The 26,448-nt window shown below is 32.1% G+C and overlaps 3 protein-coding genes across 3 annotated transcripts; 1 reads left to right on the top strand and 2 right to left on the bottom strand.

The window, feature by feature from the left end:
- The first annotated feature begins 4,051 nt into the window (after positions 1–4,051).
- On the top strand, positions 4,052–16,730 carry LOC126881075 (acylglycerol kinase, mitochondrial). The gene is made up of 5 exons (XM_050645106.1): positions 4,052–4,295; positions 4,373–4,716; positions 6,611–6,908; positions 7,180–7,302; positions 16,300–16,730. The coding sequence occupies exons 1-5, from the start codon at positions 4,186–4,188 to the stop codon at positions 16,709–16,711; spliced, it is 1,287 nt and encodes a 428-aa protein (XP_050501063.1). The 5' UTR covers positions 4,052–4,185; the 3' UTR covers positions 16,712–16,730.
- Positions 16,731–18,293: 1,563 nt separating this feature from the next.
- Positions 18,294–20,050, bottom strand: LOC114326565 (methyltransferase-like protein 17, mitochondrial). Its single transcript, XM_028274960.2, has one exon. It carries the CDS (start codon positions 19,663–19,665, stop codon positions 18,319–18,321), a length of 1,347 nt encoding a protein of 448 aa, XP_028130761.2. The 5' UTR covers positions 19,666–20,050; the 3' UTR covers positions 18,294–18,318.
- A 1,399-nt stretch (positions 20,051–21,449) lies between these two features.
- Positions 21,450–26,057, bottom strand: LOC126881073 (uncharacterized). Its single transcript, XM_050645105.1, has 4 exons — positions 25,131–26,057; positions 23,423–23,495; positions 22,395–23,073; positions 21,450–21,893 (listed from the first exon to the last, which is right to left on the bottom strand). Exons 1-4 carry the CDS (start codon positions 25,667–25,669, stop codon positions 21,478–21,480), a joined length of 1,707 nt encoding a protein of 568 aa, XP_050501062.1. The 5' UTR covers positions 25,670–26,057; the 3' UTR covers positions 21,450–21,477.
- Positions 26,058–26,448: the final 391 nt, after the last annotated feature.

The raw sequence follows: 26,448 nt of genomic DNA, 5'->3' as shown, positions 1-26,448 counted from the left end.
TTTTTGTTTTTGTGTAATATCAATCCTGATTGTCAGCATCTCACATTCATCTGTAAGCATCTGCCATTTTAAGGAATTCTACAATATTGAAGAAAAGAAACAATAAAAAACAAAAACTGTTCAGAAATGCTCACAAGAAAGATTTTCAATAAAGGCGCCAAAGGATATTGATACAAGGCGCCTGAATCTTAAAAATGACCTAAGGTGCCGCATGTTGCATCAAAGCTATTAACATAAACCTTGGTTACCATTTTCAAGCTATGTGCACTGGCCTTTGATTTGATACCTTTTACGAGTTATGAGGTGTATTTTGCAAAAACACCCAACGTTAGTACATTAAAATTGTTGACGGCAGTCATAAAAGATAAAATCGAGGAAAAAGCAAACATGGCAGATGAAGAACAAGGCTTCCGGAAGAACCTTTTACCACAATATAAATAGACGCAATTATTATTATCAGACAAATAATAGAAAAGTCTATTGAATGTGGAAAACCAGCATACATGTGCTTTGTAGATTTAAAAAGAGCTTTTGACAGGGAGAGGCGAAATGAAATCTTTTTATTACAAGCTGAACAAATATGTAGAATAAACCATCAGATAATAAGGATAATTACCTAATGGAATTAACAAGAACAACAAGGCCGCAGAGTTATAATGTCAACAGAAGAAACAGAATGCATAGAACTAAAAGGAAGAATCCGTCAAGGAGACTCGCTCAGTCCATTGTTATTAAATATGGTGATGCATCAAATATAATTCACGAAATAAGAAAACGACACACTTAAAGCACATAAAGTCACGATAGTATGCTATGCCGATGATGCAATACTATAAAAAATTGCTGATAATGAAGATGGCGTACAAAGGCAGCTCCACACCTTCAATATCACAGCAAATAAACTTAATAGGAGTAGAGATCACTAGTGACAGGAATATATACGAACATAGACCACAAACAAAGCAGTAAAAGTAAGTGGTTATCTCCGAGAAATCATGGAGAAAAGTATCTCTCTATTTAGAGAGCACATAAAATGTGACCAGTGAAAGCAAAGTGAAAGTATAGAAGACAACAATAAGACCAATCCTAACATATACAGCTGAGTCTCAGCTGCTAAGACAAGGACCGATACAAGAAAGACGAAACAAATCAACAATATCGAAATGAAACTATTAACATCAATGACGGGCATATCATTAAGAGACAGACAAAGGAATAGAAGTCACAATGCAAAATTCAAAATATTAATAGGTGGATAAAAACAAGAAAAAAAACTGGAGCGAACATAAACCGAATAGGGCCAGATAAAATAGCGAACATCTGTAAACATATTAAGCCGGATAGCAGAAGACCCGTTGGAAGGCCGCCGAAAAGGTAGAAAGATAATGTACAGTCAACAACAACTGAAACAGAATAAGAGGCAGACAAACAGGCAAGTAATCCTAGTTGCACGAAGAAGAATAAGACGAACTGTATTTTACACACTGTTGAATGCTGTCGAGTCTGCTAAAACTTACAAAGGGTACTTTACACGGCAACCATATGGCAACAAGTGCTTAACATCAAGAAATTTAGAAGAATGCTAGAGAAAGCCCAAAGAATAAAAGCACTACTATAAGTAAGGGTAGCATGTACCTATGCATACAGAATACCAACAGTGCCCATACGAGTGATCGAGGGTATGTTACCCACCCACCTGATGGTGAAAGAAAGGACGGAAATATACTGGTAGGATGAGCAAGAGACATGCTGATTAAAAGAAACAGAAGGATAGCAACATAACGGAGTGGCAGAAAGAATGGACAAACGACCCAGCAAACAGACCGACGTGTTAATTACGTGAATTTCTGGTACATTTGTCACCAATATACGTAAATTGCTTACGTGAATTTCACGTGAAAATTTGGTTGGAATGTCACATTGAAAATACGTCTTTAAATTACGTGAATAACTCGTCTTCAATAGACGTGTTATTCACCTTAAATACCAATAAAATGTTTCGGGAAATTCACGTTGCAAATACGTGTTGATTAACATATCTTTTAGGGAATGTATATATTAGTATTCGCGTGAAAGATACGTCCTCGGTTCACGTAAATAATTCGACCTTAATTAACTTACTAATCATGTAATTATTATCCTCATATGACATAAATAAAACAAGCCTATAAAGTATTAACAATGTATTTATTTAGTAGAATTTAGAGACTTTAAAACATTTGTCTTGTATAATTATTATACAAGATAATGAACCAAAAATGCTACCGACCTAAAGACGCATTAAAAAATTTGCCAACACAAAACACAACACAGGTCACTTTTTATTTTGACGACACTTTCTTGTTTTTTCACGACACTTCAACCCTCGAGCAGTGAGGTAAACGTTAATACGAAAAGCATTATTATAAATAAACCCGCCTAAAATAAAACGAGGGAAATAAAGCTCTTCACGTTTCACTTTCACTTTTTGTTGTGAGAAATGTGAGAAGCTGATATTAGAGAATTAGAGGTTATGCTCATCGATTATAAAAATCGATTATTTTTAAATTACAGTTAAACTATTCTACTTACTTTAAATTAGCATTACATATTTTCTTTTTGTTTTTAAATTTCTTCTGCTATTACCTAATTGGTCTTACTAAAAATCTATTTCAATACCAGAATAATATAAAAAATAATCCTATCGAAACGTATCTATTATTCGATAAATCGATTAATTTAGTTTTCGAACCAACTATGTTAATCACGTATCGTGGTCACGTGATAGTATTTAAAGGAGGAGAAAGGCTTATTGGTAGTACGTCATCACCGCGCGCGATTTGAAAATTAGAATCGACATCATTTTAGCTGTGATATTTTTAAAGAAAAAAAATAGCAAAAATAGCTTCAAATCAAGGTTGGATTGAAATAGTTACGCTAAATGATTTTAAAAGCGAAATCATAAACTTTTTGTTTAAATATTGGTATTATTCACATTACTTTACGTGGAATACATCTAATTTTTCGACGTCCATAAAATACAGGGAGTAAAATTCAAGCGATACGTATTTAACCAACACCGTTGTAAAATTTTGTTTTCAAAAATATTTCTCAAAATTTAACCAAAGGAAGTTATTTCTGTTTCGTGATTATTACGTGAAATAAACGTACCTTTGCGATGTAACCTACATTCACACCTATGATAAAAAACATGTACAATATTCGTCATTATGATTTTATATTATTCTAATGTCCAACATGTATAAAGGAAGCAAAAATATATTGGTGAATGATTTGGCACTGAAATACGTTTTTTTCCCGTCATAAATCTCCGAGTTACGTATTCGTTGAAATTTGCCGTAAATTTAACGTAATTATCACGTAACTGGGCTCAAACCTGTTTGCTGGGGAGAATATGGCGCCCTGATCGAGTTTATAGTAGTTTCAAATATTGCAGAAAGGATGATGTGCGCTGAAAGAGGCACTAATTGCGGGTGGAAACTACACATACTGTGAAAAAATTAATTATATAGGAAGATAGGTAGGGTAAGTGCAAATATCATAATGTATATAGGTAGCAATAATTAGGTGGAAACACTGCGAATACAAGGAAATACTGGAGGTAGTAATTAGAATTGTCAGAAAGAAGGAAATATAGGGATTTGTAGTAAAGATAAGAGAGGAGACGAGCTCTTCATGTGATGCTGGAGAGAACCTACCGCATGACTCATGAGTAGTCCGGATGAGGGAGATTCCGATCCCTTCTGGATGATGAGTGTGGATATGATAATATGCCCTTCCACCCTGAATCAAACGCATGTCAGCTCATCCTTAACGGGATACAGCCCGATACGGTTTTCAGAAGATTTAAGCGATTTAAGTACCACTTCCTTCCCATATATAGAAAATACAAAACTCATAAAACAATCTTTAATTTGCGGTTTTAATTAATATGTAGTCTCCTAATATTTATGGGATGCCAATAGGAAATAGACCATTGAATTATTTTCATATTTTTAAACAATTTATTAAATAAATATTTTTAAACAAAATAGAGTAGTTGCGTAGACTTTATGTCATTCATCGTTGTCGACAATCCAGAAAGAAGAAGTTCCTACCTAACCTAACCTTTCTTAAAAGCAAAACATGTCAGAAAGAAAGTAAAATTTAATTTTAAAATTTGTATATTGTGTGTTAAAATTAAAAATGATATTTATAGTTAAAGTGGCAAAAACTGTTAGAAATCATTGGAAAAAATCAATATTTTTCACAGGGGTACTCACTTATGGAGTAATATACACCAAAAATTATCTACAGTAAGTTTTATTTTTAATTTTAATTCTGTTATAGCACTTTTATTTAATTTTACTGTTATATCGTTTATATTTTTTAGGACACAAGATTTAATGAGAAGTTATTGTCAAAGAGCTGCTAAATATGGCAAAGAACCAATAGCTATAAATGATAAACCTAGACATATAACCGTAATTCTTAATCCCAATGCAAATAAACGTAAATCAGTGGATGAATTTGAAAAATACTGTGCCCCCCTGTTGCATTTAGCGGGTATATCTGTTGAAGTGAAAAAGACTGAATCGGAAGGGCACGCTAAAACATTAATAGAAGAAATTGGAGGTACAGATGCCATTGTCATTGCTGGAGGTGATGGTACCTTATCAGAAGTAGTAACAGGATTATTGAGAAAAACAAATGACAATGCTAGTAACATTCCATTGGGTAAACATTTAGTGAAATACTATATTTCATTGTATTAACACATTGCGTGCGGGTGTCTGATCCTAAGGCTTATACTCATGACTGACAAGAAAAATACATATTTAAAACGTGTATAATCAATGGCATACATGCATGTCGTCAGCCATACATGAAAGGCATAATGTCATCTGCACGGAACGTGTTAAAGGTAAACTCACTAAGTGCACTTTTTTCAGATTCTGACATTTTCATCCATTTGTACTCCATACAGTACTACCCAGCCATGAAAAAGTCACAAAGTGCTTAACACCTAATTTCTAAGATAATGGTACATTTCACTGAGCTCATTGTTGATCTTTTAAGTGTATCTTGTTCTAATCTCACACACATCTTCTACTGGGAAACAACTACCAAATTAAAGCACCAGGTCTTCTTAGTGTTGGAAAATTCTCGAGAATGAAAAATCAGAGAATGTTCTCGAGAATATTCTCAATATGGAGAATTTTCTGAGAATGAACCCTATAAGGAGATCCTTATATATAGGGATATCCCTGTTAGCGATATTGTTGAAGATGAAATAGGGTACTAATAATCATGAAATTATACACAAAATTATGAGACTAATCAACAGTTTTCTTTATACAAGGTGTCCCAAAAGTAGTGGAATATTTCGCGAACTAAACATCGGATCGAAAAACTGAAAAATATGTGTTGAATCATTTTCAAAAATCTATCCAAAGACACCAAACACCAACCCCCCACTACACCCCCTGGGTGTGGGGTGGGTGGTAACTTTAAAATCTCAAATGGAAACACCCAGTTTTTCTTGTAGATTTGGATTCGTTATGTAAAAGTAAGCAACTTTTATTCAAAACATTTTTTCGAACTGTGGATAGATGGCGCTATAATTGGGAAAAACGATTTATCCTGATACCATAGGTAAATTATGGAAATGTTCTAATATCTCGAGAAATACACTTCCAAATGAGAAACCAGAGAACAGGATTTTAATATTTTTCGAAAACCTATCGAATAACACAAAACATGACCCTCCAACCCACCCCCTGGAGGTGGGGTGGGGGGTAACTTTAAAATGTTAAATAGCAACCCCACTTTTTATTGCAGATTCGGATTCGTCATGAAAAATTAAGCAACATTTATTTAAAACATTTTTTAAAATTGTTAATAGATGGCGCTTTAATGGGAAAAACACAATGTATTAGCACCATCTATCAGCAATTTTAAAAAATGTTTCGAATAAATGTTGCTTAATTTTTCATGACGAATCCGAATCTGCAATAAAAAGTGGGGATTGCTATTTAAGATTTTAAAGTTACCCCCCACCCCACATCGAGGGGGTAGGTTGGAGGGTTATGTTTGGTGCTATTCGATAGGTTTTTGAAAAATATTAAATACGTGTTTTTTTGTCTTTCATTTGGAAGTGTATCTCTCGAGATATTAGATGGTTTCTATAATTTACCTATGTTATCAGGATAAATCGTTTCTCACTGTTATAGCGCCATCTATCCACAGTTCGAAAAAATGTCTCGAATAAAAGTTGCTTACTTTTACGTAAGGAATCCAAATCTGCAATAAAAACTGGGGGAAAACCATTTTGAATCCCGAGTTTTTGATACTTAATGGAGACAAATTCATTAACTTCACAATGTCCAATTATTTTGTTCATAGAAAAATCATTAATGTACAAAAATCAAAGTTCCTGTGATGAGAAATGGCATAAATATCTGTTTTTATTTACTCTTTAAAGTTGCAATAAAAAAATTCCAATATTCAAGTCAGGTGAATTTAACAAACAATTTGTTCCTTTAAATCGATTTTATTCCACTTTCTGAAAAGTGTAGTTAGTGAGTTTTACTTCTAATATGAGATTTATGGTACTAAATTATACTTTTAGGTGTATTGCCACTTGGCAAAACGAATACAGTAGCTACAGTTAAGTTTCCTGGTAAAACAAAGGTGGAAAGAGTTAAAGCATTAGCTGAAGCTGCAATGGCTGTAATAGAGGACACTTTCAAACCCATAGATGTTATGAAAATTGAAGTTCTCTCTACTGAAATACCTGAGCAGTCAAACAAACCTATTTATGCAGTAGGTTCCTTGAAATGGGGAGCATATAGAGATGCTAAAGCAAATAAAGACAGTTACTGGTACTTTGGACCACTCAGGAATTATGCTACTTATATTTTTAATGGGTATGTTTATACACCAAATACTTATAAGAATAGGTATGTTTGAACAACCTCAGTGGTTGGACAGCTGAGTAAGCGATAGCGTTCAGAAGATCAGCAGGAAGTCAGCTGCTGTGAGATTTACTAAGTGTTCCCTATCACCGCTGGATACAACCACTCAGCCACTTTGAGCGTACAGTCAGCCGCTGAGGTCGTCCAAAAGTACCTAATATTTCTCTGCATTAGGTTGCTTGCCCTACATTTTTTAATTCTTAACTTGTTATTTATATTTTAGGTTTAAAAAGAAACTTTCTTGGGACTGCGAGGCTCTAATTAGTTACAGTGTTCCTTGTGAAGGCTGTTCTAATTGCTACAGAAGATCTGAAAATGTATCCAAAAATGGGGGATTTTTCTCTAGGTGAGCATAAATATTATCATAATACAGTAAAAGCTCCTTATTCGCGGATTGAAAAATGCGATCCAACTGCTACGAAATATTCGCAACCTAACATGTCTTTATTCGCGAATTGAATCAGTATACAGAGCATGTCAAAGTTTCCAAAAGCGAAAAGTCTGCCTCTGGATTTAAGGCAGCAAATGATAGAGTTTCCCTGCTGCTTTGTTCTAATGCATCTGGAGATTGTGTTATTAAACTATTGATGATTTATAGATCCTTAAATCCTCGTAAATGACGACTTGCCAATGTTTTGGCGTGCTAGTAAGAAAGCGTGGACCACTAGCGCTATTTTTGGTGACGTTCCAGAATTGTTTTGTTTCTGAAGTTGAAACTTCTTTGAAATCAAAGAATTTAGACTTAAAAGCATTTCTATTTTTGGTCAATGGACCAGGTCATCCTAACAAACTTGAAACTATGCATTCAAATATAAGTGATATTTTTACCTCCCAATATGATGGCTTTACTTCAACCTATACACCAAGGAATAATCTAGGGCTACGTTAGAAAAACTTTCAAAACGATATTGAATAATATGGAATGTGATCCTGATATAAATGTGATGGAATGTGTGAAATAAGGAAGAATCTGTGTAAGTTCGAACTTTAACTGCAAATATTGAATCACGTTGAAATATTCAATTTGGAATTTGACGAATAAGAACCTACTTTTCATTAACTACAACTCTGGTTCTCTTGGGTCTACAGTCTACAGACTTCATGCATACACCTTTTTTTTTCACTTTTTTATAAGCTATATCTTTGATCAGAATATTTTTTTCGATAAAATGCTTATTTTTTGAGTTATTTGTGAAAAATCGTCCAAAACCATGTTTTTTTTTTGTTCAAAATGAACATATTTACTCGCAAATAACTCGAAAAGTATTGACTTAGTGAAAAACTCTATGGAACAAAAGTTGCTTAGAATTAGTCATTTTATCCAATTCCGAACTTATTTTGAATGTATATTTTGTCACCCCAGAGAAGGGGGTATTTCCCAATTTTTGTAAAATGGAGGGGATGTAGAATTGTAAACTTTTTCTTATATAATAATAGACAATTTCAACTACGCATTCCCAGATTTTCATCCTTCCTTTATTTTTTTTTTGGAGTCGGATTTTTCTTTGACCGGGCTAATTGCCAAAATTGAGAGAGGAATAGGACGATATGGGTTCGAACAGCTAGAATCAAGTGACTTTCAGGAGTTACTTAAATCGCAAGATGAAGATTTTACTGAAGCTGACTTGGAGGAAATGTTAAATTCACAACACATTGAAGAAGAGGTTTCAACAATCACTGGCAACGTGACATTTTTAATTTGAAGAATATTAGTAAAGGTTTAAGAATGGCAAATGAGCTTGGTGATTTATTTATTAAAATTGATCCATCTATTGAACCAAGTCTTATTTTTAAGAGGCAAGTTGCTAATGCGACTGCTGAATATCAGTCTCAATTGAAGGTGTTTTTAAAAACAGTCAAGCAAGAAAAATTATTAAATTCTTTAAACCATTGCCGGATAATATGTATATAATCAATATGTATGGCCAAAAACTTCTATAAATCCAATTTTTTATGAATTGTTGTATAATTTTTTTGGGAAAAATTTAGAAAATAAATTTATATCAGAGACCACGAGATCATAGATTTTCATCGCCCTGTCAAAGAGTACATATCTACCACAAGAACCGACACAAACGGATTATCTATGAACTAAATTTTTATGCGCATGTGCCAGATCGGCCATTTCTCAATTTGCCTGAATAGCAAATAATTTTGGTGACTTTTGTCTTGTACAGGATCGGCGTTTGTTGTTTGTTTGGCTTGGCTTGGCGTTAGTATTTTGTATAGACTTATTTTCTAGGTTTTAAGTTTAGTTTTTATTTTATTTGTGTATAGTGTATTAGTTTATTAGTGTAGTATTTATTCGTGTGTACATATAATAGTTAAGTGGTTTATTTACTGTTGGAATGGCTGCGAAACGACGAGGGTATATTTCGTGGCAGCCAGACAAGAACAGGAGATGGTTTAAGCCTATTTTCAATCCCAAAAAATCAGGAAAGGTATGTAGCAATTTTGTTATACCTTATTCTTTATCGATAGAGAAGTTTGTTATGTATTCATAATGGTAATAATACTGCAGTATAGCGACACGAGTTTTGTTGGAATCATAATATGAGAGTGAGTACAAAGACACACAGAATAATTTTTTTCTAATTCCACTTTAAATTTACCGTACCTTTCATCAAAACTATTACCCAAGAAAGTTATCATTATTATCACAAGAGAGTGAAAGTAAATTAAAAATAATGCAAGGCATAGGTATCTCTATACTGCAGAGTTACCAACTAGGTACCTAGGTGGTACTTAAATGTTCAGTATTTTAAACTCCAAATTTGATCTTACTGTATCCTTCATTTATTACGTTATATTTGTATTTCAGGGCTGATCTGTGGTTAAGAGCTGCCAATAGGATGGACTTGATGGAAAAGAGTATTGAAAGCTTGCACAAGTATTTTAAATTGTGTGAGCTGCATTTTGAATCAAAATTCATGTCATGTGGTAATGACAGAAAAACTTTATTTCTGAATGCTTTTCCTACCATTCGATATTTGAACTCTTCGTGTAACTTTGCGTCGATTGATATACGATTTTACTAATTTTGAGTCATCTTGATTTACATTCATATCATATTTTGAGTGACTTTAAAACAGTACCTAGGGTTGTAACTCTAAAACCGAAGTCCGATGTCAAATTTCTCATCTTTAATACCATCCATGGGTTATATGCTTTCATTCGACACCTCATTTGTCATTCTATCCGTATTAGTAACTGAGGAGTTGTATTCGCGGTCGGACGGACAGACAGTCATGAAACCAGAAGTATATTTGTTCTCGTCTTGCGAATGCGCGTCGAATAATATATCACTTGTGCTATTGCGGTGACTTTAAAAGAGTACTTCTGGTCGCATTTCTAAAACCGGAAGTCCTAGGTCAAATTTCTCACCTTTAGTACCATCCTTGGTTATGAGCTTTCATTCGACACCTCATTTGTGATTCTGCCTAGTATAGTGACGGAGGAGTTACATTTGCGGTCGGACGGACAGACAGTCTAGGTCAAATTTCTCACCTTGAGTTCCATCCATGGATAATAATATAATACCATTATATAATTATATATAATCATATATAATAATATAATTATAAGCTTTCATTTGACACCTCATTTGTCATTCTACCTAGTATAGTGAATGAAGGAGTTATATTCGCGGTCGGACGGACAGACAGCCTATTAGGTCACACCAAGTCGTTCAAATTCTCACCAACAAATTATTCACATTTTTTCAAAATTGGTGAAAACAACAAATTATATTTTGTATTGTTGTATCAATATAAGCCAAAAAGAATAATTAGTGAATATCATGCCACTATAATATATTTTATTATTGGTCTTTCAATGCTAAAATCAGGATAAAAAGGTATTTGATCCATGGTCTTAATCAATATAATTCTCACCATTACTTTGTGTTGTATTTGCAACCTTTTGTAAATCAAGAATAATTCCACCATATTAAGAATGTCAACAAAAGCCGGCCCTGCATGCAACCTTTTTCTCAGTGCAACTAAAATTTTATTGATACAGGCCAGAAATGTGTGAGACTTGAGACTTTTCTCAGTGTACTCGTGTGTCCTCTTGCCAACTCGATACTAAAATTAAGTACATGCTAACAACAAAAGAATCGCCGTCCGTGTCGGTTCTTGTGGTAGATATGTCTTCTTTGGGCCTGTATATGACCAAAAATTGTAAATATTATAATTTAGTTAGTAAACAGTGTTTTCGCGGAGAGTGAAATCGTTAAGTGATTTGTTAATGGTTCTTTGAACGGACATAATTATGCGGTAAATTTAGAAAGTACATTTATTTCGCTTTGGAATGAACAATGACGTTTTATAAATGTTTCTTAGAAGGATAGGCAGTAAACAAATTTATTGAGTTTAGAATATAAGGCTTTTTGTTTAGCATTTTGAAACAACGAAAGTAATTTGGTGTCTCCTAGAATTTAACAAAACGGAAAAGTTGTATACAAAATAAATTGGTTCTTAAGAAATGAAAATATGGATGTAGTGGGAAGAGAGAATGTTTGTGATTGGCGGAGAAAGATGGATGGAAGGGATGAGAGTGTTGAGTCTGATTTTGAGGAAAGAAAAAATGGTCACTGTTTAATGAATATCTGGAGAGTACAGTCCAGTTTTTTAAAAAGTGAGAAGTCGGTGTAAAGTGGTGAAATTGGCCTTTGCGAGCAGAATCGTGGTGAAACGAAATCGTTGACCGAGTTGAGAAGTTAATTTTCCTTGTGTCCGAGGAGATTTCTGTTTTCTGACTAGAACGAGTAGCCGGTGGGTATTAATTTACACAAGATATCGAGCAGAGAGAAAACTGAATAGAGATTTCGAGCGAGTCCCGTTGTTTGTTTGTTGGTGAAGCAGTTTGAACGAGAAGGACTTTTCGCTACATCCTAGGAGCACGTGTGGGAGAATCGAGGACTACGCAATCCAGGAAGAAGAAACAAAAGGTTAGTCAGAATTTTTGTGAAACGGAGAGAGTTTGTTTTATATCCACACCATATTTGTTTATTTTTGTATTGAGCAGTTCTATAACATAATTTAGTCATTCCAAAATTTAAAGAAGAATTAAGTAATCAATTCAAAAGGAGAAAAGTAAATTTTAGTAATTTTTGTAAGAATAGTCTAACGAATTATTTAAATAAAATTATTGTTTAAACAAAGGAGATATCAGAATTAAAGCTTAATTTATTAGATGAGAGAGATTTGCAACAGAATTGAATTTTAGTATAAATTTTAAATCTTATTTTTATGGTAGGTATAGTGGATAAATAAAAAATATTTATAACATTTATATGACATCGAATGTGTTTAATTTCCCTGTTTTGTCCCTGGATGACGTAAGCAACTAGAGATACTAGAAGCCACAAACCGAAGGTAATGCATTAAAATTAAAATAGCCCTGAGAATAAAATTTAATTTAATTTTGGTTTTGTTTTACATAAGTAATAATTAAAGTAATTAATCAAAAGAAGAATTTGCTGATCAATCTCATAACAGAGAGAAATGCATAACAGTGTATGCTTTTTTATTTCATCGCCTAGGAACGTATCCCCTATATAGCCAGTGGCGGTTTCTCCATAAGTGCACATGTGCACGTGAACCCCCAAAATTATTTTCACACCAACATTTATATATGTAATATTTATCATTCTATAAATAACATTTTAATCTAACTATACAGTAATTGAAATTCGAAGTAACAGATCCAAGGAGTTTATAAGTATCTAATAGGTAACATTTAATTATTTTTATTCTATTTCAAAGGAGAAAGTTCACGGATGCGAGGCCTTAGACAGAACCCCGCGTTCACCGCTCTCACAGTGGTTCCTATACCAATGACTTTTCATACTACAAAATACAACTCACCACCCACCCCGCTACCCGCTATAGCCCACAAGTTTAGATGGCTTCAGGATCACAAGTTGGATGTGATCTTATGGCATGATCTTTGGTGTTTTCAACGTGCACGGCACACGTATGTTTAAATTTTGCTTTCATGAAGTTCGAATTTCGGAACTATATTAAGAATGGAAGGATTTGTGGACGTAAATGTTAGCGTGGAATATTTAAAATCAATTAAATTTTCTTCATTATATTTAGAAGAAAAATTAAAAATGCCGTAACCAAATTTGTTAATTAAGAATGTACCAAAGTGCAAACGTCGGAATTATAAATGATTATTTAAAATGGAGATTTGTGTAAAAACTTACAAATTGTGTAGGTGTGAAGCACATATTTGGAGAAGAGGAAGCATAATGAATAAAATAGAAGATACGATTTTAACTATCCAGTTGGAATTCCAGATTGGAATTCTCCAATTATGTACTTGTTACGATGCCAGTGACAACTGCAGAAACAGAACGATGTCTCTCTGCATTGAAACGTATCAAAACTTTCCTTAGAATAGCTATGGGCCAGGATCGATTAACTGCACTCGCAATGTTTTCAATAAAAAAAAATGATTCAAGAAATTCCAAATTTTACTGAATTTGTTTGTGAATAATGTATCTAAAAAATAACAGGCGACTGGCGTTCATTACAAAACTTTCTTGTAACATTTAAACACTAAATTATAATTTTAAGTCAATAAAATACATTATTTATTGTAATTTTTAATAAGGTCCTTTGATTTTTACAATGTGAAGACACTCAAAAACCTTTACCTACGGAAATAGGGTCTCAAGGTCTTTTTATATGTTAACATTATGTGTGCACCCCCAATATTTTACACCAGGCGCCGCCACTGTATATAGCCCTATAGAAATTACCATTCCATATTCACGGTTTCTGTATTGGCGCCATATTTATGGAACATATACCCTGCGAATAAAGAACTTCTACTGTAATTGCATAATTGACATTACTATGATTATAGCCATAGATGCTATTAAATAGAACTCTTCTGAATAATCATCTTGATCTGAAACTGTAAAACTCATCTTTGTGTGCACTGTGAATGACACCAAGTAAGCAGTGTTTTTAAACCAAGAGGAGAAATTCAAATTTCCCGCGCCGTAAAGCTTGTTTGTAATTGGTCCAACCTCAGGCAAGTTTACTCCACTATTATCAAATTTTGCCACTAATGACATTTATAAAATTTTGACACTTCTGTCATTTTATAGGTTATTTAAGTTATATCAGCGATTTTTTGCATTTTCTACTTTATTCCTTTAATTTTTTGATTTGTAGTATGTTTTATATAAAAAACAGTTGTTTTTAGAACTCTTTAGCGATGTATTAGTATAATATAATATTTATGGATTGCCGTCAAATGCCGATATGATCAACCAAAAAAGAAGATGTATTTGGTAATATTTCCTTAGACAAGGAAAGAGAGACTCTTTTTTCCTTGTCTAAGAATATTTCTAATGACTTTCTTGTGTGTAAATCTGTCTTTTTAGTTTACTCCTCTTGGTTTAAAAATAAAGCTTATAGCCCAATAAATGACCGTTTTGGAGTGTAATTTCCAGGGGCAACTCCGAATTGCATGAAAATTTGGATTTAGGTTCTACTTACCCTCCACTTCAAAGTTGAAATTGTGCCGTTAGTTGCTTTTACTTGGGGGGTGACAGTCACCCCTTCTGGGGGGTGAAAAAACATACGTTCAAGATAAGACCGGAAATGGATAAATTGACTGATTTTAAGCACCTTTTGTTGTATAAAGTTTTTTACGTAAGTCAATACTTTTCGAGTTATTCGCCATTGAAAATGTTGATTTTTCGACAAAAAAACTACGTTTTTAGACCGTTTTTCGCAAAAAACTCAAAAAGTGCATATTTTATCAAAAAAATATTTTCAGCAAAAGTGTAGCTTATAAAAAAACGAAAAAAATGGTGTACCAGTAAAGTCTACAAATTGAGTAGAAGCAAAGTTGTAGCTCATGGAAAATACGTTCTTATTCGTCTAATTCCAAATCGAATAATTCAACGCGAAATCACCGAAGAATGAAGCACTTTTCAGGAAAACCTTATTAACATTTTTAAAGTATCTAAAAAAAGCTTACTATTTGTTTTTTACAAAAGTTTCCAGCATCAAAAATAAACGAATTAAACTGAAAAGAAAAGTTGGCCCCTTTTTTTGCTAAAATAAATCGTGAAAACCTCCCTCTATTTAGCACCCTAAATGAATTTAATCGTTACCGCTTTACCATTTATTTTAACTGTATGTGTATTGTTTATATGATCTGTAAGTTTGATTGGTTTGAAGTGCTTATTTTTGAAAAAATTTGGTTTTGTAGTAAAAAAATTTTCTAAAAATTTTTGAAAAATTTCCTTTTTTCAAAATAACTTAAAAAGTATTAGTGATAAGAAAAATCTGAAACAGTAAAAAATATAGGTTTTGCTATTATAAATATGCTAGTTTCATTTTGTTTCTCAGTAAGACAAAAATTGGTTAAGATATGGCTGTTCAAAATTTGCATACACTCGTGATTAGTGACCCATTCAAGCTTTTTCAACTATAACCCTTTCAAAAATAAACAGTTTAAACCGGTGAGACTGACAGATCATATATAAAATAGATAGGTAAGTAAATTGTTTGTAAAGCGGTAGCGATTAATTTCATTTGGGGAGCTAAACACGGGGAGATTTTCATGATTTTTTACAAAAAAAAAGAGGGCCAACTTTATTTTGAGCGTAACTCGCTTATTTTTAATGCTAAAAACTTTTGTTAACAATTAAAATAAAGCATTTTATAAACACTTAAAAAATGTTTAAATGGGGTTTTCCAGAAAAGTGCTTAATTTTTCGGTGATTTCACCATGAAATATTCGATTTGGAATTAGACGAATAAGAACGTATTTTTCATGAGCTACAACTTTGTTTTTACTTGATTGATAAGACTTTACTGATACACCATTTTTTTTTGTTTTTTATAAGCTACACTTTTGCTAAGAATATTTTTTTCGATAAAATATTTACTTTTCGAGTTATTTGCGAAAAATCGTCTGAAAACGTAGTTTTTTTGTCGAAAAATCAACATTTTCAATGGCAAATAACTCGAAAAGTATTGAATTTCGTAAAAAACTCTATAGAACAAAAGTTGCTTAAAATCAGTCAATTTATCCATTTCCGGTCTTATCTTGAACGTATGTTTTTTCACCCCCGAGAAGTGGTGACTGTCACCCCCTAAGTAAAAGCAACCAACGGCACAATTTCAACTTTGAAGCGGAGGGTAAGTAGAACCTAAATCCAAATTTTCATGCAATTCGGAGTTGTCCCTGAAAATTACACGGTATCGCCGCATTTCCCGTTCATTTACTGGGTTATTAGTTAAACTGTGTATGTCAAGCATATCTGGTTCATTGTTGTGAAAAGGAATATAATTAATATTTATTGCAGGTTTGTTAAATCCGAAAATCCATATGCAAAGTATCTATCAATCTATAATCCTGAGTGTTCTATAACCCATGAGAAAAAAATTCACACCTCAGATCTTGAACTTTCGACACTAAATGTGATAGATGGATCATCTTCAGAAACTCCATCCAAATTGGTAGTTGAAATTGGACCAGATAACATAGAATACCTCGATTTTGTAAAAAATGGATTCAAATTAGAAAAAGGCGAGAAGAAAGATGTTAGAGAATTTATAGAAGCAAGAACAGTTAATATAAATCCAGAAATAAAGGCTCAAGAAGCTTGGTTTTCAATCGACAATGAAAACTATGAAGTTAAACCTATTAAAGTAACATTGCTACCAAAAATTATTAATATGTTCTATAAAAAGGAGAATGTAAATGTTTATAATTAAAATTTTGTCTTGTTACAAATTTTTTATTATATTTTTGCATCTTCGGATCAGGTCCCATTTCGTGTCCACAATTTAATTGTTCAAAGTGAATTAATAATTTATACTAAATTTACAATCAAGATGCAGTAGAAATAAACAAACCAAGACACGTTAAATGCTACTAGGAGCACTCCCGAATCATAATTTACAATGTGTATACATTGTAAATCCCAAATCATGATTTCCAATGTTTATAAATTGTAAATTGTGATTCGGGAGTGCTCCTAGTAGCATTTAACCTATCTTGGTTTGTTTATTTCTACTGCATCTTGAATGTAAGTTTAGTATAGTATTGATTTAAGGTTATCAGGAGTAAAACAAATTCTTATTGTCTTAATAAATTGAATGTGAATTAATTTGTTGCTTCAAAAACTGCAAAATTAGGCATAATCGTCAATTGTTTATAACTGTTGTAAAAAATCAATCTAGATATTTGTTATTGCGCCCAAAATTGAGTATTGTGGTCCTTAACAAACCCTCAAAATTTCGTATCGATCCATCAATTACTTCAAAAGTTTATTTGTTTATCACAGAGACCTTTTTTGCAATAACAGTCAGAAAATAATGAAAATACAATAATTCTACTCATACGAAATGAAATTTTAGGAGTTAAACCATCAATATACATATGCATATCAAATAATGTTAAAAAGGGTAACCATATCTTCATTACATTCCGACTAATGTTATTACAAACGAGGCCTCTGGTATATATCGCTGGTCCGGAAGAAGAATGACGTAACTGCTAATTTTGTCAATTCCAGTTTATTGCGTAATTAAGTTCTAAAATGTTGTGTACAGATGATACAAAAGCGACAGAACTGTAACTATGTGCTAAGCCACTACAGGCTAGTTGCGTCGTTATTGAAATACACACCATTTTAGACCTTGTTTCAGATGAATAATGACACAACTGTGAACAGAGTTGATAATGAGATAAAGTAAGATAATGAAATTTGAACCGATAGGGATAAATCTTTCATTATCAGTCTCCCTCTCCGTGTATAGAGTTTCCATCAAGTGATTTACAGTAATGCTATTTTGATAAAACCTCAAAAATGCAATTTAAGTAATAGAAAATCATAGCACGGATAATCCGCAGCCTGAATGATCGGGGTTCTACTGTATTTACATAATAAAGAAAACATTATGAAAACACATCATAGTATTTTAATACCAACTTTGGCCAAGAACTATGTAATTTGATACAAGAAGGGTACAAAAAACAATGTTATTTTCAACCGAAATGTTTGTTATCCAAAACGGCCTCCGCCCAATTATTTTAGTTAACTGAGGTTTTACTGTAAATGCAATCTTTGTGTTAGCATTTCCATTATGCTTATGGGATGGTGCTACAAATTATGTAGCGCCATTTAGCCAAATGTAGAGGTAGCTTGTGTAGACCCTTGTTAATCTGAAGATTTAATGTTGCTGTTACAGAACCATAGTCTAACCCAAATCATACAATAATTTAAACAACTATTACTGGAACATATTAAATACATTAATGTTTAGTGATCTTAACTAAATAATAACACAGACATAAAATAAAACTCTTTATTCTTAACCTACTGATTTATATCACATTTTTCACTATCTTGAATGTTGACGGGAAGGCGATCTCCCCATTTAGTTGCTCTAGAACAGTGATACATTGTCTTACCATGCTTGCCAGTTGTAAAAATAACTTCTTGAAGCTTGCCATTACTTGTACACAACCTACAAATTGTGTGTTTTGATCTTACTAAAGTTGGTCTTACAACTCTAGGCCACCTTTCTTCAGCACAGTGTTCGACGTTACCTTTCTGTAGCACTACATAAGAATAAAGGTCTGACTTTACTTCAGAATGGCCAACCAAAGGAAGTGAGTGATATGATACTTCAAAGTTACATGGGGTACCATCATCTAATAAAAATCTAGGGCACATAGCGTCATGTGAACAAGGACTGAAAACTGTACACTTATGACCTTCTTTATCAATTTGAAGTAAAAAGTCTCTTAGCTCGTTTACTACTTTAAAGCCTGCATTACTACCCTGTTCAACTATAACTAAATATTTTGCAGTCTTATTCCATAAATTTAGTATCGTCTCTAACCTATTTTTCGAAGAAGGAAGTTCAAACATCGAAAACGATGATACTACTAAATCATAATTTAAAGGTGTAGCAGGTAAAAACTGTCTGTAAAATACACCTTTTATTGGCACTGCTGGAGTCCCATGTCCACCTTGCAATAACATTTGAGCTAAATCATTCATATCCCTAGAAGTATCTACATTGAAATATTCAAGAATATATTTTTTCCAAAATAAATTAGCAGCCCAACTAGCTGTACCTACTCCAGATCCATAGTCAAAAATACTCTTCGGCTTGAAACTTGGATCACGGGTTTCTATTTCACCAAATATTTTCACTAGCGTTGCATATTCAGCAGCCGACCTCCCTATTAAATATAACAGTGAGTTGTTAATATCGTATTTTATCGGTTTCCAGTTATACAACTGTTTATTTATACTTCTTTGAATTTTATGTTCAACCATATGTTTAAAATTCATTTCGTCTTCAACTGTTGAAAACTCAGTTTTGTTGTATTTGGATAAAACTTTTTCTTGGATATGCGATACCTTTTCTCTGAGATCCAATTTTTCCATGGGAGCTACTCGGCCTTTTAGGTGTCTCGTTAATTTCTCACTAGATTCAATTAAACCTTTTACTGGATAATCTGCCAATACATTAATAACCGCTTTTATAAAAGATTCTGGTAGTAGTACAGTTCTTGGAAGATTGATTCCTGGATGTTTCTTATACTTATACACATTGTTATCAATATCGTTTATAACATTACTATTTGGTATTACTAATGGTTTTGCACTCGTAGAATATCTTTTCAAGACATGACGAATAGAGGAATTCATTTTTAAATTAAAAATCCATTACAATAAAAATTCAAAATAATTTTTTCTTGGTTAGATTTTCTTCTTTTTAATAGATAGCTGACACTGACACCAGACACTCTTTCGTGGCTAGGAAGCCACCAATATTGCATGGTCTCTTCCACGTCTCTTCAACTCCCCCACGGAAAATGTTTGTATCATAAAACTAATTATAAAATAATATATATTAAATTTAAAGACAAAAATACGTTACAGTGGATTTAGAATAAATAAGAAACTGTACTGAGCTGCAAGTAACACTTGCGAACATAATATGCAACATATTATGATTTTTAATTGCGCCTAACCACCGAACAACGCCTAACCTTAGAGGATGGAAAATTTTTTTCAGGGAAAAAAAACTTGCGTCTAGAGAAAACTAATACTATGCTGGCGAGCTTCTAGACAATTGACAGTCAGTCTCTGAGTTTGGCGGCCAATTTGAAAAACATATATTATACACTTAATACATATTTTAAGTTTAACATAGTAATAAATGAAAGACCTCACTTCGCTTGGTCGATTATCTATATAAATGAAATTCAAAATATATTTATTAATCGAATTATATAGTATTAGAAATATTTTAAATAAAAAAACATCGTTATGTATATTATGTATACGATACCTATGTTATAGGTTATTATATAGTTATTGGGGACTTAGCAATTTTACACCAGTATTTTGAATTTCTCTACCAAAAGGTTTGTTTAAACAATAATTTTCCCTTTTAGGTTTTCTCTTATTAACTGAAAACAATCACTTTCGTTTAAGACAATTTTTATTATGTGGAATATTTCTATTTTCCTTTGGACTGTTCTTTAATGTGGTAATGATATAACTTTTATGATGGTTATTTTACTATAATTTATAACTTTCCTATGGTTAATTATTTTATAGAGAAATTCAAAATACTGGTGTAAAATTATTGTTGTAAAATTCAAAATATACTTAACCTAATATACAGTGAGGACGTTTGAGTTGAAATAAATTCATTATCTCGAGAATGGGCGAATTTGGAAAGAAATCCTGAGACAGGTCGATTTTTATTTTTAAATTATGACTTTTTGGCATATATATCATACTAGTGACGTCATCCGCCTGGGCGTGATGACCTAATCGATGATTTTTTTAAATGAGAGTATTGCGTTGTGTGATAGCTCATTTGAAAGGTTATTTAATTCGCTATTCAATAATATAAACTTTAACATAATTATTTAGGTATACAGGGTGTCCAAAAAAATATTTTGGATTAAATTAATTGTGACAAAAAGAATGAATGTAATTCATTTAATTCAAAATACATTTTAGTTCTGTCAGGAAACAGAAATAAATGTTTATTTGACAAATAAATATTGTTTTCGCTTAAATTCAATGTTAAAGCTGCCAACCACATGTCTCTTAGCAGTTTGAACCTGGGATTTAAGCGAAAAGCCACGTTTATTTTGTGAAATAAACATTTTTTCTGACAGCAGTAAAATGTATTTTGAATTAATTAAATTGCTTAGATTTTTTTTTTGTCAAAATATATCGACAAAATATTTTGTCAAAATATGTCGATTATACATATTTACTATATAAATGAAATTCAAAATTTACTTATTAGCCTAACTATAGATACAGCATTAACGACAGATTTCATAATAAAGTTAAAGTGGGCTTTAAATTTAAATTTGGTACGTACCTACCAACTTAAAATTTTAAGTCCACTTTAACTTTATTATGAAACCGAGCGTAATAGCAAAATTTTAAATAAAAAAATTCGATATGTGTAATAGTTATATTACAAATTTATTAAGGATGTAACAATTTTACAGCGGTATTTTGAATATCACTAATAGAAGGTTTGTTAACACGCTGATTTTCCCTTTTAGATTTTTTCTTAACCGAAAACAATCTCCTTTGTTTAACAATATTTTTATTGTGCGGAATCTTTATATTTTCTTCTGGTATTTTTATTGATGTGCTTCCTTCCTTAACTGCGTTTAGCACAGCTTCAATTGGAGCGGTTAAACGTTTGATTTCATTTAGCTCTGTCATTGAGGAGATTTTATCAATTTGATCCCATATCCAGTTTTTTAAATTTAATTTTTCTTTGTCTAACTTGGCATCATTATCACCATCTTCAGTTTCCTTAGAACTTAATACCTTAACTAAATCCTGTATTTTATTTTCAGAAGTACATTCTTGAATTATTAGGGCATTGCCATCTGCAATATAAATAAGATATTGAATATTAAAAAAATCATATTTTGATTGCTACTCAAGTTAAAGCTAACAAAAATTTGAATCAAATAAATTAAATTCTATACCTATACAATACAACAAAGAAATTCAGAAAACAAGCCACCAGAATAACTCTATTATATTAACTAACAGTGTTTACAAAGAAAACCACAAATTTTTTCCAAAAAAGCTAATGCATAATAACTTTTCAAAGCCAAACCACCCCTCATAAAGTTGCTGAAAATATTTATTATCCGTTTAGATCAGTAAATACCTTTGAAACTTTGAAGTTGTCGAGTAAGCTGGATATACTGTAAAATAATTTTATACATTAATTTTAAAATAATTAACGATAGGAAAGTTTTAGATGATATTAAATTATGGTAATATTTTTAAGAATTTGTACATTTTAAAAGTAAATATGCATTATTCTATACCCCTGATTTATTATTTTCATGTATATGTATATTTAAAAGGCAACAAACCTTGATCCGAGTCCGTTTCTGTTATAAGTGATTCTGCATTTTTTTCACCCGGTAGGTGTTGTTCATATCGGCATACTAAATGTATATGTTTACACATATTATATCTGACGCTTGAATCTATACATGTACACGAATATTGGTGAAAGCAAGCATCACATTCCAAGCAAACGATTTTACAAGCACAATCAACTTTCCTTTGCTCTACCAAATATATTTCCTGAGTTGTGGATGAAGGAACTTGCCAAACAGTATCCATTTTTATCACTAAGTTGTGATCAAGTTCTTGGCTTGACTTATGCCTCGACCTTAGTTCTCTCAATTTAGTACACAGTTTACCTTTATGAATTGTTATTAATTGATCAAACAGTTTATCTCTTACAAACTTCAATAGAGCAGAAATAGCCCTATCTAGTCTCTTGTTATGTTTGCCTTTTAGATAGATATACTTTATGGTATGATGCATACGTTCTAAATGCATGTTCGTGTTCAAACCGCTATTTAGACGATAACTATAAGCCCAACTATCAACTTTATTAGCATAATGGATTTTAAAATAATTTGCAAACTCCAAGGTAGCCTCATTTTCGTAGAGGCTTTTTAAAAATGTCTCCAACATAAGTGAAAATGCTTTTACATCCGTTTCTTGAAGCAAGGTACGCAATTGTTGGTAGACCACTACCTAAAAAATTATTAAATTATTAGTTGGTATTTACTAATAGAAGCTTAATTATTATAAATATCATATGAGAGTAGGTACCTAAAATATTATTTTTTGTATTAAAATTGGTGAAAAAATATTATACTTCAGGCGATGACAAGCAAATGAATAAAGATTTACCTATTTTAAGATTTTATTTTAGATCATATTGGCAGTTATTTGATTCATTCTCTATCCTTCAATTAATATATAGAATTGAATTAGTTGAGAGCAATTATTAAATCTGCATGTCACTTTTGCATAATTGATATAAAATGACTTTTAACTAGGTACGTCAATGTATTAATCTACATAAATAAATACAACATACTTGCATATCCTTAGCAGAAATCTTCGAAAGATTCTTCCTCCATGCGCGGTCTACATGCCAACAACAATATAGCCTACAAATTTAAAAAATACAAAACATAAAGTTCACAGATTTAACTAGTGTCTACATGTAGTCACTTGCAAATTATTAGGACCATCTATGAATTTTTACAGAAATCAACTACTATTTCACTACTTTTTGATTAAAAATTATTTTTTAATTTAATCCTTCTATATGTAATATTTAGTAGCAGAGGAAAGTATGCTAAATGTGCAGTCACTGGAGCGCTTTGGGGACCTATTGCGTTGTAAAGAGTAGGTTCTAAAACCAATAAAAATTTACTTATTTTTACGTAAGGAATCCGAATCTGCAAAAAATCCGAATCAACCCAAAAAATGGGGACTCCTATTTAAAATTTTAAAGTAACCCCCCACCCCTCTCCGTGGGGAGTCGTGTCTGGTATCATTCGATAGATTTTTGACAAATATTGAGCACGTATTTTTTAGTGTTTAGATCTATCGTTCATTTCGCGAAATATTCGCTTTTTCTTGTAAAACTTTGTGACTCACCCATTTCCTTACGCTCCGCCCAAATCGTCAGATTTTTGAAATATGTATGCATGTACTTAAATTACCTTATCTTAATCTGGCGATTTCGAGTTTTTCTAAGGATAGATTTTTTTTCCGCCCCTCCCCTTAACGAGCTTCCCTGTGTTTAGAGCCAATATATGGTAGAGGTACATCTACAGGGTACCAGGTTTCTCCCCATATGATAATCTGACGCGCTCGAGTTACTGCAAAAATCCCTGCTTGGGCTCCCCTACCTAAAGTATAATATATTTAATAATAAACTGCAATAAAACATTGGAAAATACATATTACCTACATATTTATTTTTTAATATCTTGTTAAGCCCCGCCCTTTAGCTTTGATTACCGCTTGTACCCGTCTTGGCATATTTTGAATGCACTTAAATTCACTTTGCTTCAATTATTTGTCTTTGGGGTTCCAATAAATATATTAGTTTTTCAATGAAAACAATTTTGCTGATGACTTTTTCATTGGAATTATTCTCGTTTTAACAGATCCCAATCTTTTTTATGGAATTAAGGTCAGGAGCTCAACAAAATATAGAAAAATATATAAATATGTGACATTTTCAAATGTTTTATTGTTGTATATTATTAAATATAAATATTACAGTTATTGTATAAAATTAACAATAACATTACATAGCAAAATTAAATTTAAAAATAATTTATAAACAAAAAGTAGTGGAGTACCTAGTTGATTTTTATAGAAATTCATAGGTGATCATAATAATTTGGTCAAAGACTGAAATAGTATATTAAGTATGGAGAACGGTAAGGGTTTTATACCGATCGAAGACAATTGTTTGGAGGAGGAGCGGAGCGATGACTCCAATTATTGTCTGAGATCGGTTACCCTTAACGTTCGACATGCTTATAAATAACGTTTTTTTGCACGATTGATACCATTATAAATTATAAAAATAAATTAAAATTAAGAGATTTTTTAACTCGACGGTAAGTGAATTACTTACCGTCGAGTTGGAGTACTTACCGTCGAGTTTAATTACTTACCGTCGAGTTGCTAGTAAATGTCACCTACTGACGTAAAATCTGTCACGGTAAACAGTCAAAAATGATCAATCGTGCAAAAAATATACATTTTTTAATAAAACTTACCTGTATTCTGGAGGACTCATAATTTTTATCCATGCATTAAAAAATGATTCTGCCATATCCGACATGAATACTTTGGGCGAAATTTTTGATTGCAAACTTTTTCTAATACAAGAAAATAATATGCACATAACGTCTTCATCTGTTCTATTGGATATCATAAATGCACATGGAAATCCCTCTCGCATATCATCAAGAACCAATAATGTTACCAATTCAAATCCGTAACTAGTTATTCCGTGTGTTCCGTCTACACAAATGCAATCACCCCCAAATTTGTCAAGCATCTCCTTTTGACCTTCGGTCATTAGAATTAAAACAAAATCTTCTCTTTTTAAACATGAGTGCTCTTCTGATAAATCATCTTGCGGTTTATAGAAAAGTACACTATTACTTTTTTGTAGTTCATTTACCCATGCTTGGACACTTATGGCATCATTCCTATGTCTGACAGGTGTTGCATTTAGATTGTATGTTTGTTCAATATTATGCAAATCTTTTTTAGTTAGAAGATGAATCCTTGAAAAATTTGCACTTGTCATAGAATCTCTAATTTCATCTAAAATGGCAGCTAATGGAATCTTTGCAGCTATTTTACTAGCTAATTCCCGCTTTTTTTTCCTGACTTAAAAATAAATGACCTAAGTTATTCTGATGTCCAATATGCATCTTAACATAATCTACCTTGCAGATATTTGCTTCTTGAATGACTGTAATATTGGCTGGACAGAAAGCATTTATTTTGTTAGAGCCTTTGTATTTTAAATGTCTTTTATTGTTTCCTTTAGCAATGTATTTTCCTGACCTATGACAATTATATATTGTTTTAGTGCCATTTGAAACATTACTGGAACTACGATTCTTTACAAAAAATGATCTAGTTGTTTTTTCCTCTTCCAATTTCCAAAAATGAAATTCTTCTAATGAATTAAATGCATATTTTCAGCTTTAACAACAACTTCATGCTTTTCTCCAAAATGGTGTATTAACTTCGATTTGATATCTTCATATTTACATAAAGGACACTTCAATTGTTTGGGCTTACGGTGGGAAACAATTTTCGGAGTTGTATGTATTTTCTTATGAGCGTTGAAATTTGCTAAACCCGAAAATTGCTTGGAACATTCACTGCATTTGTAAAGATAAAACTTATCTTTGATTAAGACTTCCATTTTTTCTAAAACAAATAAATTAATTCAATAGTAGTAATGTTATGTTGTTCTGAAGCTATTTCACTGTGGCATTTTTGTAATCAACTAGTCTAAGTGGGAAATAAGCCCACAACTTAACTAAAACAGTATTTTATTAACGTTTCGACGTC

Source organism: Diabrotica virgifera, chromosome 3, assembly GCF_917563875.1.
Source record: "Diabrotica virgifera virgifera chromosome 3, PGI_DIABVI_V3a".
NCBI classification, from domain to species: Eukaryota; Metazoa; Arthropoda; class Insecta; order Coleoptera; family Chrysomelidae; genus Diabrotica; species Diabrotica virgifera.
Note: the sequence above shows the minus strand (reverse complement) of the source record. Positions and strands in the feature narration are given on the sequence as shown.